The sequence below is a fragment of the Ipomoea nil genome, unplaced genomic scaffold (assembly GCF_001879475.1).
Source record: "Ipomoea nil cultivar Tokyo-kokei standard unplaced genomic scaffold, Asagao_1.1 scaffold1421, whole genome shotgun sequence".
Taxonomy (NCBI): Eukaryota; Viridiplantae; Streptophyta; class Magnoliopsida; order Solanales; family Convolvulaceae; genus Ipomoea; species Ipomoea nil.
Window position 1 is genome coordinate 5,468,396 of NW_017617849.1, and position 12,124 is coordinate 5,480,519.

At 36.7% G+C, this 12,124-nt stretch overlaps 2 protein-coding genes across 2 annotated transcripts; both read left to right on the plus strand.

Moving 5' to 3' along the window:
• Window positions 1–2,137: 2,137 nt before the first annotated feature.
• LOC109187281 (laccase-7-like) lies at window positions 2,138–5,211 on the plus strand. The gene is made up of 4 exons (XM_019337455.1): window positions 2,138–2,317; window positions 2,802–2,953; window positions 3,322–4,658; window positions 4,885–5,211. Exons 1-4 carry the CDS (start codon window positions 2,231–2,233, stop codon window positions 5,013–5,015), a joined length of 1,707 nt encoding a protein of 568 aa, XP_019193000.1. The 5' UTR covers window positions 2,138–2,230; the 3' UTR covers window positions 5,016–5,211.
• A 2,880-nt stretch (window positions 5,212–8,091) lies between these two features.
• Window positions 8,092–11,847, plus strand: LOC109188239 (TBC1 domain family member 2A-like). Its single transcript, XM_019338827.1, has 7 exons — window positions 8,092–8,972; window positions 10,101–10,217; window positions 10,304–10,482; window positions 10,654–10,747; window positions 10,820–10,897; window positions 11,211–11,312; window positions 11,503–11,847. Exons 1-7 carry the CDS (start codon window positions 8,493–8,495, stop codon window positions 11,638–11,640), a joined length of 1,188 nt encoding a protein of 395 aa, XP_019194372.1. The 5' UTR covers window positions 8,092–8,492; the 3' UTR covers window positions 11,641–11,847.
• The last annotated feature ends 277 nt before the right edge of the window (window positions 11,848–12,124 follow it).

Here is a 12,124-nt window from a genome sequence, read left to right on the forward strand (position 1 = left end):
GTTTGATTTGGTTAAATAATCCATAAATGCTTGATTAATTGCTCCAAAATGCTAAAATTCAAACTGCTCAAAACATATTTTTATCAGTTTTTTGAGAAAGTTATTTCGCATGTAATTAGCTATCCGCTGACAACTAATTTATCAAATTGTTTAATTTTCTACCATCAGCTAATGTTATCAATTAGTCTAACATACTAACCCAATCAACTAACAATAGCTATCAACTAATAGCTATTTACCAAACACCCGCTATATATAATCGAGCTCGTGACCTTCTAATACGATAATTATGTTCCACCTACTTAGCAATCCCTTTGCGCCAATACCTATCTACTTCCCTCATCCTCATATAGTCATATGACATTTTCCAATTTCAACTCTATTTTCATTACAGTCCAATTCCATCTGCACACAGTAATCTTCTTCAATCCATCCATTCCTAGGTTGCTTCTTGGAAACCAATAACGCATTTACTTTTTACAGATTGAAAGTACGTATATGTTTTTGTCTTCTTTTTCTCCTATGATTTCACCCTATGTAGTTGTTGCCACCTAATAACTAGCTAAGACATATATACGTTTACCATTCTAATCCGGGTACTAAAATAATAACTACTCTTATTGACTCCACAAATACGTATCCATGATGTTTTTTTCTCCTTTAATTAATGTTAATCATCAATTTTCATATACATACTCTTTTGGACCATCATATCAAAAATTTAGAATTTTTAAAACTTCTCTGAATATTGTTGGGGTAGGCGGGTTGCAAGAATGTGGATGTTCATAAATTTCAACCACTTCTGATGGGTTGCCGTATTAATTTAGCTAGTTGTATTGTAATCTTAGTTTAAAAAGTTGAGATTTCCAACTTTTAAGTTAAGAGTTTAAGTCTCAAGAATGATATTTGCACTCAATAGAGTTCATATACATATTACTATTAATTACCATCGAACATACGAATGCATACCAAAAGATATATTAATTAATGCATAATAGTTTTTTTTTTTTTTTTTTTTTTTTTTTTTTTTGATAACGAGTAAATCCGCAATTACTATCCGAAAGTGTATATACATGAGGTAAACTCAGCTTTCGTGTAATAACTTACAAACTATAATGGAGAGGTAAAGTACACAAAAAAATTTGTGTAACAAATTAAATCGATAGAATATTTATAAAAATTAAACTCGTGACATTCTGGTAATACATAATTGTATTTTTTATCTTGCAGACCATAGACGGTATGCCGCAGCCAAATAAAGGCTTCGGATTTCTTTTCAAGATCCAGCTCAACAAGCCAATTGGCATCCATATATATATACACATAAATTCCATCTTTTTCTTAATTCAAACCTAGGAGTACAATTTTGGTTGTTGAAATGATGATCTCACGGATGTAAAATACACGCATTTGAATTAACCTTATGTTTTGAACTAAAATGTAAATATCGGTCAATATGAGATTTAAAAAAAAAAAAAAAAAACAAAAAACAAAAAACTACTGCACATAGAGTACTAAAACAACAAAAGAATGAGTCAAATGACGTATTACAATGTTGAATATTTTTTTTGGTAGGGATTAGAAAGTTGAATAATGGCTTATTATTAGGATAATGCGAGTCAGATGTGTTCTTTAATCTGCAAGGACTTATTGATGTCCAACTTCAACCGTCTGATAACGAACCAACCTTACGTGCTATATATATTTTTTAATGTATATCATTTTCTTTGTTACGAGAAAATCTACAATCATTACGTAATAACGTACTTTAGATAAACTCTCTTCTTATATAATAACATACAAATCACACACACAAGAGATAAACCGCATTAAAAAGACTTATACAACTGACTCAACTGAGAGAATGTTAACAAGAATCAAACTACCCAATAATTTTCATACTCATTTTAATTTATTCCTTAAACTAGTTGTTCACGCAATCGTGCGTGGAAATGTTATAATGTTATATATTACAGCTCCTAATTAAAGGAGTGATTAAACATAATATAATCAAACCTTGACCAATTAACGTTGTCCTTTGATTAACCACTAATTAATTTAAGTTGCCGTCTGCTTATAGAAGTGTACAACCTCGATCTTCCTATGGTTATATATATAAGGGGACTCCATCCCCATTCCCTTCCATTCTTCAAGAGACAACAATAATATTCCTAGCTAAGCTCCAGACATTCTCGTACTTAGCTTAGCTTAGTATTATTGTTGTCGTGAAATGGCTCGTTCCGTTCTTCTCTTAACATGCGCCATTTCTCTTCTTCTTGCTATGGCGTCCGCAGAAGTTGTCGAGCATACGTTTAACGTAATTACCATCTCTCTCTCTCTCTCTCTCTCTCTCTCTCTCTCTTTCTTTGCATGCATGCATGCACGATGTTTAGCTAGATAGCTCGAGGTTATGTATGTTGCGGGTTGAAAATGCATTTTCACTATTAATTAATACGACTGCAAAGTAAGAGGATGACTTTTACATGTCTTAAATTAGATTAAATCTGATCGAATTAGTCTTATTGTAATAAAAATATCTTATTTCTCAAGTGAAACTGGATGGTCTTTATGTATTTTTTTTTTAAAATAATTTGATTCATATTCCATGGAATTGATATATATGATATATCAAATATAATGCTACCTAATCATATAAGAATGTCAAACTAAATATGTATGTAGCTGTCATTTGATTTTTTTTTTAAATTTTTTTTGGGGGTACAGTTTGGAATAAGCTTTGTACTATAAATTTTTATTTTAATATTAATTAGTGTAATGCATGATGCAATATATGGGTACAGGTGAAAAACCTTACCTTGGAGAGGCTATGCCGGAGACAAGTGATCACTGCGGTAAACGGTAGTCTTCCCGGCCCGATTATACGCGTGAAAGAGGGTGACACCCTCGTCGTCCATGTCCTCAACAATTCACCATACAACATCACTATTCATTGGTGAGTACTAACTTCATATATAATAAGACTTTTTTGGTTTATGCTTGCCATTATGAACAATCTAAACTGATTTAATTACCTTTTTGTGGTCATTTGCCAGTTAAAATTACAAAGTATTAGTCAATTGCACACTTTCAGACAGTAACTCCGTCCTGATTTTTCTTGTTAAAAATATGATTGAAAAATGCCACAACTTAACCAACTAAATATTTTTAAATTTGAGTGGAACTATCATGCATTGTGATGTGATTTAAGAATGATTATAAAAGATAATAAGAGTTGACTATCGCCATTGGAAATATTCTTAGGTACATCTGAGTAATGTGTGTTTACGTTGAGTATTAGTTTTAATATTAGTTAATTTACAGGCATGGAATTTTCCAGATATTGAGCGCTTGGGCAGACGGGCCGGAAATGGCAACTCAATGCCCGATCAGACCGGGCCACAGCTACACCTACAAGTTTAACGTGACTGGACAAGAGGGAACTCTGTGGTGGCACGCTCATTCCTCGGTTCTACGCACCACCGTGCACGGCGCGCTTGTCATCCGCCCTAGAAACGGCCGCTCATACCCTTTCCCGAAGCCTTACAGAGAAATCCCAATCGTGTTAGGAGAGTGGTGGAACGCCAATGTTGTCGACGTGGAGAACGCGGCGCTGGCCATCGGCGGCGCCCCCAACAGCTCCGACGCTTACACCATTAATGGCCGCCCCGGCGACCTCTATAATTGCAGTTCCGATGAAACGTATAGGCTTAAGGTGATACCCGGGAAAACGTACCTTCTGCGGATCGTCAACGCTGCACTCAATAACCAACTGTTTTTCAAAATCGCCGATCACAAGTTCAGAGTTGTGGCGGTGGATGCGTCGTATACTAACCCGTACGACACCGATGTGGTGGTGCTAGCGCCGGCGCAGACCGCCGATGTTCTCTTAACGGCCAGTCAGCCGCCGGCTTTGTACTACATGGCGGCGCACCCTTACGCCAGCGCCGCCGGTGTGCCGTTTGATAACACCACCACTACCGGAATTGTAGTATACGAAGGCGCGGCTCCCACGGCCCAGCCCAAAATGCCGGTATTACCGGCCTTTAACGATACTCCAACTGCCCACAAATTCTTCACGAATCTAACCGGGCTGGTTACGGGCCGGTTTTGGTCCCCTCCGCCAAGGGAAGTGGACGAGAAGATGTTCGTTACCATCGGGCTGGGCCTCGCCGCCTGCGCAAACCCCGGGAACGCCACCTGCAGCGGCGGAATAAACGGGCAGCGGTTTGCCGCCAGCATGAACAACGCTTCCTTCCGGTTCCCGACCAAGATGTCGATGCTGGAGGCGTTCTTCGGCAACGTGAACGGAATCTACACCACCGACTTCCCCGACCAGCCGCCGGTGATATTCGACTACACTAACGCGAGCAACAGCTTCAATCCGGCTTTGTTAACCACCACGAAATCCACGAAGGTGAAGAAAGTAAAGTTCAACGCCACAGTCGAGATTGTGCTTCAGAACACGGCTTTGATCGGCGTTGAAAATCACCCAATACACTTGCATGGCTTCAATTTTCATGTCTTAGCTCAGGGCTTCGGCAACTACAACCCCTCCGTTGACCGGAGAAAGTTCAACTTCTACAACCCCCAAGAGCGAAACACCATCGCCGTTCCCGTCGGAGGCTGGGCCGTCATTAGATTCCGAGCCAACAATCCAGGTAATATTTAATTACTTACTTTTTCTAATGACTAGAAAGAAAATAACCATTATCTAGTGTGCACATGATAAACTGCATAGTTGTCGCTTAGGCAACCTCTCAAAGTGAGGGGCTTCTTGTGCGCAGTAAACAAAGGTTTAGGCTATGTGGTTCATGTTAAATCTAATAGTCTGACTAACTTGTTTGGAGTTGTCCTAATTATTTACTTTTAATTGTATATGATCAGGAGTATGGTTGATCCACTGTCATTTGGATGTACACTTGCCGTGGGGTTTGGCAACCGCCATAGTGGTGGAGAACGGGCCGACGCCGTCAACCAGGCTTCCGCCGCCGCCACCGGATCTACCTAAGTGCTAAACAAGATTCAAAGCGATCTTCATTATTATCTCATTGATTTGTTATTGTTCATGTATGTGAGGCATTGAGTGTGGTTTGTGAATAATTCTTTGCATTAAAAGTCAATTATCTTCTTCGATTCTTTCCGCAATATAAGCATAAATGTATTTTCACTAATTACTTTGCAACAATTTTAATAAATTATGTTATTCCCTTCATATTCCAATTTTCATACGGAGTATTAGTTTTCTATATACTAATTGTTTATTTTATTTTATTTTCGCGATTTATACAATTTATGGGAGAATAAAATGAAGGTTCAAACAATGGGCCTATGGAGTTACCCCAAAACATGGGATTTATGGGCCCAAGCCTTTTCGTAGCAGACTAGCAGTGACTTCTGGATTTGGGCTTCAATCCACTTCAAAAGTGGCTTCCGCGACCGAACCAATCGTTATGCTGTGAGCACGTACCCAACTTGCATGGTGCGCACGAATTTATATCCATAATTTTTATACTGTAGATCTATAATTTTTAAACTTTCAGACTCCAGTGAACTAAAATTTATACTTTAGAAATTATGAATTTACAGTATAAAAATTATAAAGATACGCGATAACACCCACGTCCCAAATCAACCATAAAGAAAACAATGATACGTGCATACAACAACGCCAGTCGTGGAGCTAATTTGGGAATTGGGTATTTGCAGGCAATCAATAAGTAGTCATTACGCACCACTAAATATGAAAATATTTATAGATTTTTGAGTTTGAAATAGGATAAAGTACACCACAACTTGCGCATCACGTCGATATTGAAAGATATGCATACTTGAGCTGTACGCGGACATCAGAAAAAAAAATGCTTCAGATTTTTTTGGAAAATAATTTTGTGTTTTTTAAATTGTGATTATTATTTACTGGTGGTAGTTGTCAAATTAAATGTCAATTTAAATGATTCTTAATTTGACAATCACTCATCAAAAACACGTGGTGCAAGACTGGCAAGACATAATTTTTTACTGTTTAAAGTGTGTAGTACTCCATATTATTTTAACTAGCATTTTATATGCGCGAAAATTCATGTCCAATATTAGAATATTGATAAATACAAATAATTAAAAATTAGAAAAAAAAGGTCAAATAAACCCTTTAATTTTAGTCAAAAGTGCAATTACGTCCTTTAACTTTAAAAAGTGCAATTAGATCCATTCAACTTGCTATTTTGGTGCATCTAAGCCCAATATCAAGTTATTCACCTGGAAGAATCGGTCAAAAAGATTCCGACGATATTTTCGGTAATAATTCCAGTGACAACAATTTTTTTTAAAATTTTTTAATTTTTTTTTTTTTTTTTGTAAAAGATGTCCTACCGGAGAAGGCGACCAAACACACTATTTTTAAATTAAAATGTAATATTTAGGGTATAAGAAGTTAATTATAAAAGAAAATGTAGATGAAACTCGATTCGTAAGACAGTCTCAGGGTATTTGCTTAACAATCATAATAGAATGACAAATACTCTGTAATACTTTGTATCAATTATATAAATATTGTGCAATCGCCAATCGACTCTATCAATGTTAGTATAAACTCTAAACATGCATGTTTACCTTCATAATAGAATGATAAATAATACTTTGTATCAATTATATAAATATTAAGCAATGGACTCTCACCTGCGTTAGTATGGGAGCAACATCTCAAATGAAGGGCTCCATATGTGCAATAAGCAAACGTCTAGTTTATGCTGATAAGTTGAGTCACAATGATTTACCCATCCACAATTATATCGGATCGGATTGTGCGACACTTGAGGTAGACAATTCTACCTTTTTTTCACGAAATATTAAAAAAAAAAAATTGCAATCCGTAATTAATATGGTCATAGTGTATTATTATTCGACTGTTTTGTTTTTTTTTTTTTTGTTTTTTACTTTTACAGCCATTAATATAATAAATCACTTTAAATACACCCATTTCCCAATTATGCTTTAATTATGCCGGCTAATCACATCTAATTGTCCGATCATAATGCCAAAGTTTGAGACATACGAGAAATAAACAATATAGTAAATACAAATGAAATCAAAAGAAATCATTCAACAAAAAACGAGGATTTCGGAGTAGTTCCAATTGGAATTTGCAGAAGACGGAATCATATGGAGACAATCAATACAAATGAATGAATTATAAATTTTTATATCCAATAAAAGAATTGAAATATCATTCATTTTAGGAATAAGGTCAAATAAGATTCAAATTAACCACTGCACGTAATTTGAAAATGCAATTAGGCCACTTGACAAAAAAAAGTATAATTAGGTCACTGAACACTCCAAAAGCGTGCAATTTCACATGATAGCAGGTTACCATCAATTTTAGCAGGTTACCAGCTTACGTGGCAGCTGAGTTGGTATTTTTAATAATTTTTAATAAATTTTAACACTTAAAAAAAAAAAAACTACGGCATGGCTGGTCGTTTTATTTATTTATTTTCATTTTTTAAATTAATTATTAAAAATTATTAAAAATGTCAACTCAGCTGCCACGTAAGCGGGTAACTTGCTAAAATATATGGTAACCTGTTATCAGGTGAAATTGCATACATTTGAAGTGTTCGATGGCCTAATTGTACTTTTTGAAGTATTCATGATCTAATTGTATTTTTTTTTTTTTTTCGTGTAGTGACCTAATTGTATTTTCATGTTACGTTCTGTGACCAATTTGAACCTTATTCCTTTATTTTATTTGTTTGAATTAATGATGGTGATGGAGAAATGTGACCTCAGCCCAAAATGTTAATAAATAATCTTTTAAAGGTTGTTGATATTTGAACAAATCTTTGGGGTTAATGCATGTTTGAATGTTTGATTTTTATTTAGTGGGATGAATAAAATAGTTAAAAGCTTTTCTATATGTTTGATGTTTGATTAAATGGAACGGTTGATATTTATTTATTTATTTATTTTTACCTCCTTATAGTACAGGTTAGGTGAATACTAATTACTAGATTTATCCAAAAGAGAAAGTCTATAGTCTCACTTTCCTCATCCGCTGTCTTGTCGCCATTACAAGCGTTTTTTTGTCTTAAAAATAGGAAATTAATTCCTACCGTTTGAAGAGTTCTGTTGAGCAAGTTTAGAAAGTTTCAAATGCATAAATTTGAATTAATTTTTATAATAAATTGAAACGAAACCAATAATTTTCTTGGCCCCAGAAGAAAATATTGGTTTTTCTCTAAATTTTCGGATGCCTTTTTCTTCGATTTTTCGTGTTTCTCTCATTGTCTGTAAACAGACCAATCATTGAAACCGATCCGTGGCTCCCTGCCACCATTTTTGTACTCATTCTTTATAAATAATCTATCTTGTCATCTGTTGTTGGGTTTCTTTTCTTTCTTCTCGCTTGAATTTCGAACGTTGAGGGCCACTGGGGGGTTTGAGAATTGATTGATTCCTGCGATTGTTGATAGAGAAAAGGATCGGAGGAGGAAATGTACGGGGGGGCGGTAGCTCACACTCAGAGCAAGAAAGATTTGGCGTTGGAGTATCAAGCGCAGATACAGATTCTCCGGCCGAGCATTCATGCCCGGAGGGCGAAGTTGACGGTGAAATTCCAGGATCTGTACGGGTTCACGGTGGAGGGGAATGTGGACGACGTGAACGTGCTGAACGAGGTGAGGGAGAAGGTGAGGCAGCAGGGTCGGGTGTGGTGGTCCCTGGAGGCTACAAAGGGCGCTAATTGGTATCTGGAGACGCAGGTCGCCTCCAATCTCAAGCTCTCCACGCTCGGCAACGCCATCGCCCTCAAGCGCCTCATCCGCAAGGGAATTCCGCCGGCGCTCAGGCCTAAGGTCTGGTTCGCCCTCTCCGGCGCCGCCAAGAAGAAGTCTACGGTCCCGGATAGCTACTATGATGACTTGATCTCTGCCGTGCAAGGCAAGGTCACCGCCGCCACCAAGCAGATTGACCATGTCAGTTTCTCTTCACTCTTTAAACAATTTTTTTTTTTTTTTTTTTATATTATTATTATTATTTGGATTGGATTGGGATGATTTCATGAAAGATCCCATCTTGTTGCTAATCAGGTTCTCAAGTGGCAGCCCCAAGATTTTAGTTGTAATAACCCTATTGTTTATGTCTATTTACTTACATTTGCTAAATCCAATCCATTAGCTTAATACCTGCTGAATCTGGATAAAGATTATCAAACCCCCGCACGGGTAGCTCAATTGGTTCCTGGGCGGTAGATTCTGGGCGATGACACAAGATCAAGTGGTGGGCTCCTTATGGGCACGAGACACTGGTCCTCCCACCTAATGGGTTGTTACCATGATTTACCCTTCTACCATCTTGGTGTGAGGGGATTTTGCCTTTTATGGCAAAAATTATCAACCCTTTAAGACATGATCTGGCAATGTTGTGATTAGAAGTATAAAAATTCTCTAGACAGCTAAACTAATTGATGTGATTGAAAGAAACTCCAAAACTTAATATTTTAGGAAACAGGTGCAATCAGTTTAGCCCCACGATGTTGAATTGTGCATATATCAGTGATATGCACGAGACTGCATGTTGGTGTTTCCTTGTATAGTAGTTGGTTAGCGTTATTTACCAAATTTCTTCTTTGACTTAGAACTCCTGATAATTACCTCTCTGTGTAACCTGAATTTCTTCCTATTACCTTTGGTGGCCAGCTCCTGCAAATTTCCAGTCTTTCATATAAACACAGATGAAACTTTTGTATATCACTCTCGTAGCATATGTATATCTTAAATTGTTAAAATTCCCCATGTTATAAAAGTATTGGAATAAAAGCTTCTATTTTTGTCCATCAGTTTTATGGTTGAACAAAGGAAACTTTTCTAAATTGATGAGGAAGGATGGTTTTTATTTTCATGGACAGAGGTCTTTTAGCAGCCCAGAAAATCATGGGCATTAACATTCAGAAAAGGGGTTTATTTTTCTTGCCCTCCATTCCCATTTTAGATTTGAAGGATATTTAAATGGCTGGCCTTGATCTAGTTTTCAAGAAACATGTTTTTGTTTAATGCTTTTTTAAGTATCACTTCTTATCATTTGTAAGTTACATGTATTTTCAGGATCTGCCACGGACTTTCCCTGGTCACCCATGGTTGGACACTCCAGAGGGTCATGCTGCTCTTAGGCGTGTACTTGTTGGATATTCTTTCCGTGATTCTGAAGTTGGCTATTGTCAGGTGGATTTTCTGTCTTTTAAATAAGATTATACTTGAATGGCTTTTGTCATATGTCTTTTAAATAAGATTATACTTGAATGGTGCAGGGGTTAAACTATGTTGCAGCTTTGCTGTTGCTTGTGATGAAAACTGAAGAAGAAGCTTTCTGGATGCTCGCTGTCCTTTTAGAGAACGTGTTGGTTAGCGATTGTTATACAAATAATTTGTCTGGATGCCATGTGGAACAAAGAGTGTTTAAGGATCTGTTAACCAAAAAGTGTCCAAGGTGTCCTCTCTTTTCTGACTTCGACAATTTAACTTGTATATGCTTAGTTTTTCTTTTTTTGTTTCTTAAATAAATTTAAACCCATCTTTTGATGGTTTTCTGTTGTGGCTCAACTCAACTATAAGCTTTAATCCCGCTCTTGTATTAAGATTAACGATGGGAAAAATGCAGGGTAGCGTCTCATTTGGAATCTCTGGAGTTCGATGTTTCTCTTGTTTGCACGGAATGGTTTCTTTGCCTCTTCTCCAAAAGTTTGCCTTCTGAGGTGCCCCTCCCTCCTTCCCACCTCTTATACGTAAATATGGCCTACTTCTTAATGTATGTAATTTCATTTCAGACAACCTTGCGTGTTTGGGATGTGCTATTCTATGAAGGAGCGAAGGTCCTATTTCACGTGGCATTGGCAATTTTCAAGGTGAATGGTCTTTATAATTTATATAATGGCCCTATTTGGTTAATGGCGGTTAGCTGTTAGTTGATTGGGTTAATTAGAGGGTATAACTAGTTGATAAAATTAGCTGATTGTAGAAAGGTGTTTGGTAAATTGGTTGTTAGCTGATAGCTGTTTGGTATAATTTCTTTTCTCAAATAAGCCAAAATTGGTTGATAGGCTAACTATTTACCAAACAGGGCCATTATCTTCTTCATTACCGTTTTTCATACGCTTTGCCTCTTGCGAATGGAAATGTGTTGAGAAGGGTTGTAAAGTTTTCTAGTTATGATTGTAGATGAATGAGGAAGAGTTGCTATTGACACATCATGTCGGGGACGTGATTAACATCATACAAAGAAGCACTCATCACCTTTTCGATCCTGATGAGCTAACAACGGTATTGCTTTACTTTCCCCACTCTCGTTCTTGTGTTCTACCAATCTTCTCTGTATCTTACAAGATGAGACTAATCCAACCGTTTTTTGGCCATTCTGATTCATAACACTAGTGAAACAATGTCTAATATTTAGTCACGGTTCAACTACTCTTCTTAGAAGTAAAAGCGCGTTTCTTCATGAACATTGCAGGTTGCTTTCGACAAGATTGGGTTTATGACAATCACCAATATATCAAAACAGCGGAAGAAACAGGAGTCAGCAGTGATGGCAGAGCTTGATCGGAGATTTCGACGGTTCAATTCATTAAATGATGGGGAGGAGGTTTAATGAATTGTTGGTTTGTATGTAAAGTGTAAAACATTGTTATCAGGGCCTGCTGCTGTTGCTGCCTTCATAGGACATGAAATTATGTTGGCTGGGCAAAGCAGTGCAGTGGAAATGATGTCTGTGTTTTAGGCATCATAAAATGCAAAGTTCTGTAAACTTTTATACCAACTGAAATATCATCAATGGAATCTGAGAAGTTTAAGGATATATATTGCTTGCAAAAATGATCATTTCCTGAAACAGTATCAGAGCTGTGTTGAGAAGTGCAGAATCTGTGGCTTGCAAAATCACCACTTCATTCATGGTTTCTTACCTCTTTTTGGTTATGGAAATTCTGCTTTATATTCTGCACAACCATTCGGATTCGAGCCAAGCCCCAAGCTGCTTAAAACACTATAAAATTTTAATTGTTAATGTGAAATTCACATAAGATGTGTAATATTTTTTTATAAGATTTTCATATGTATCTCTCGAGTTTATAAGT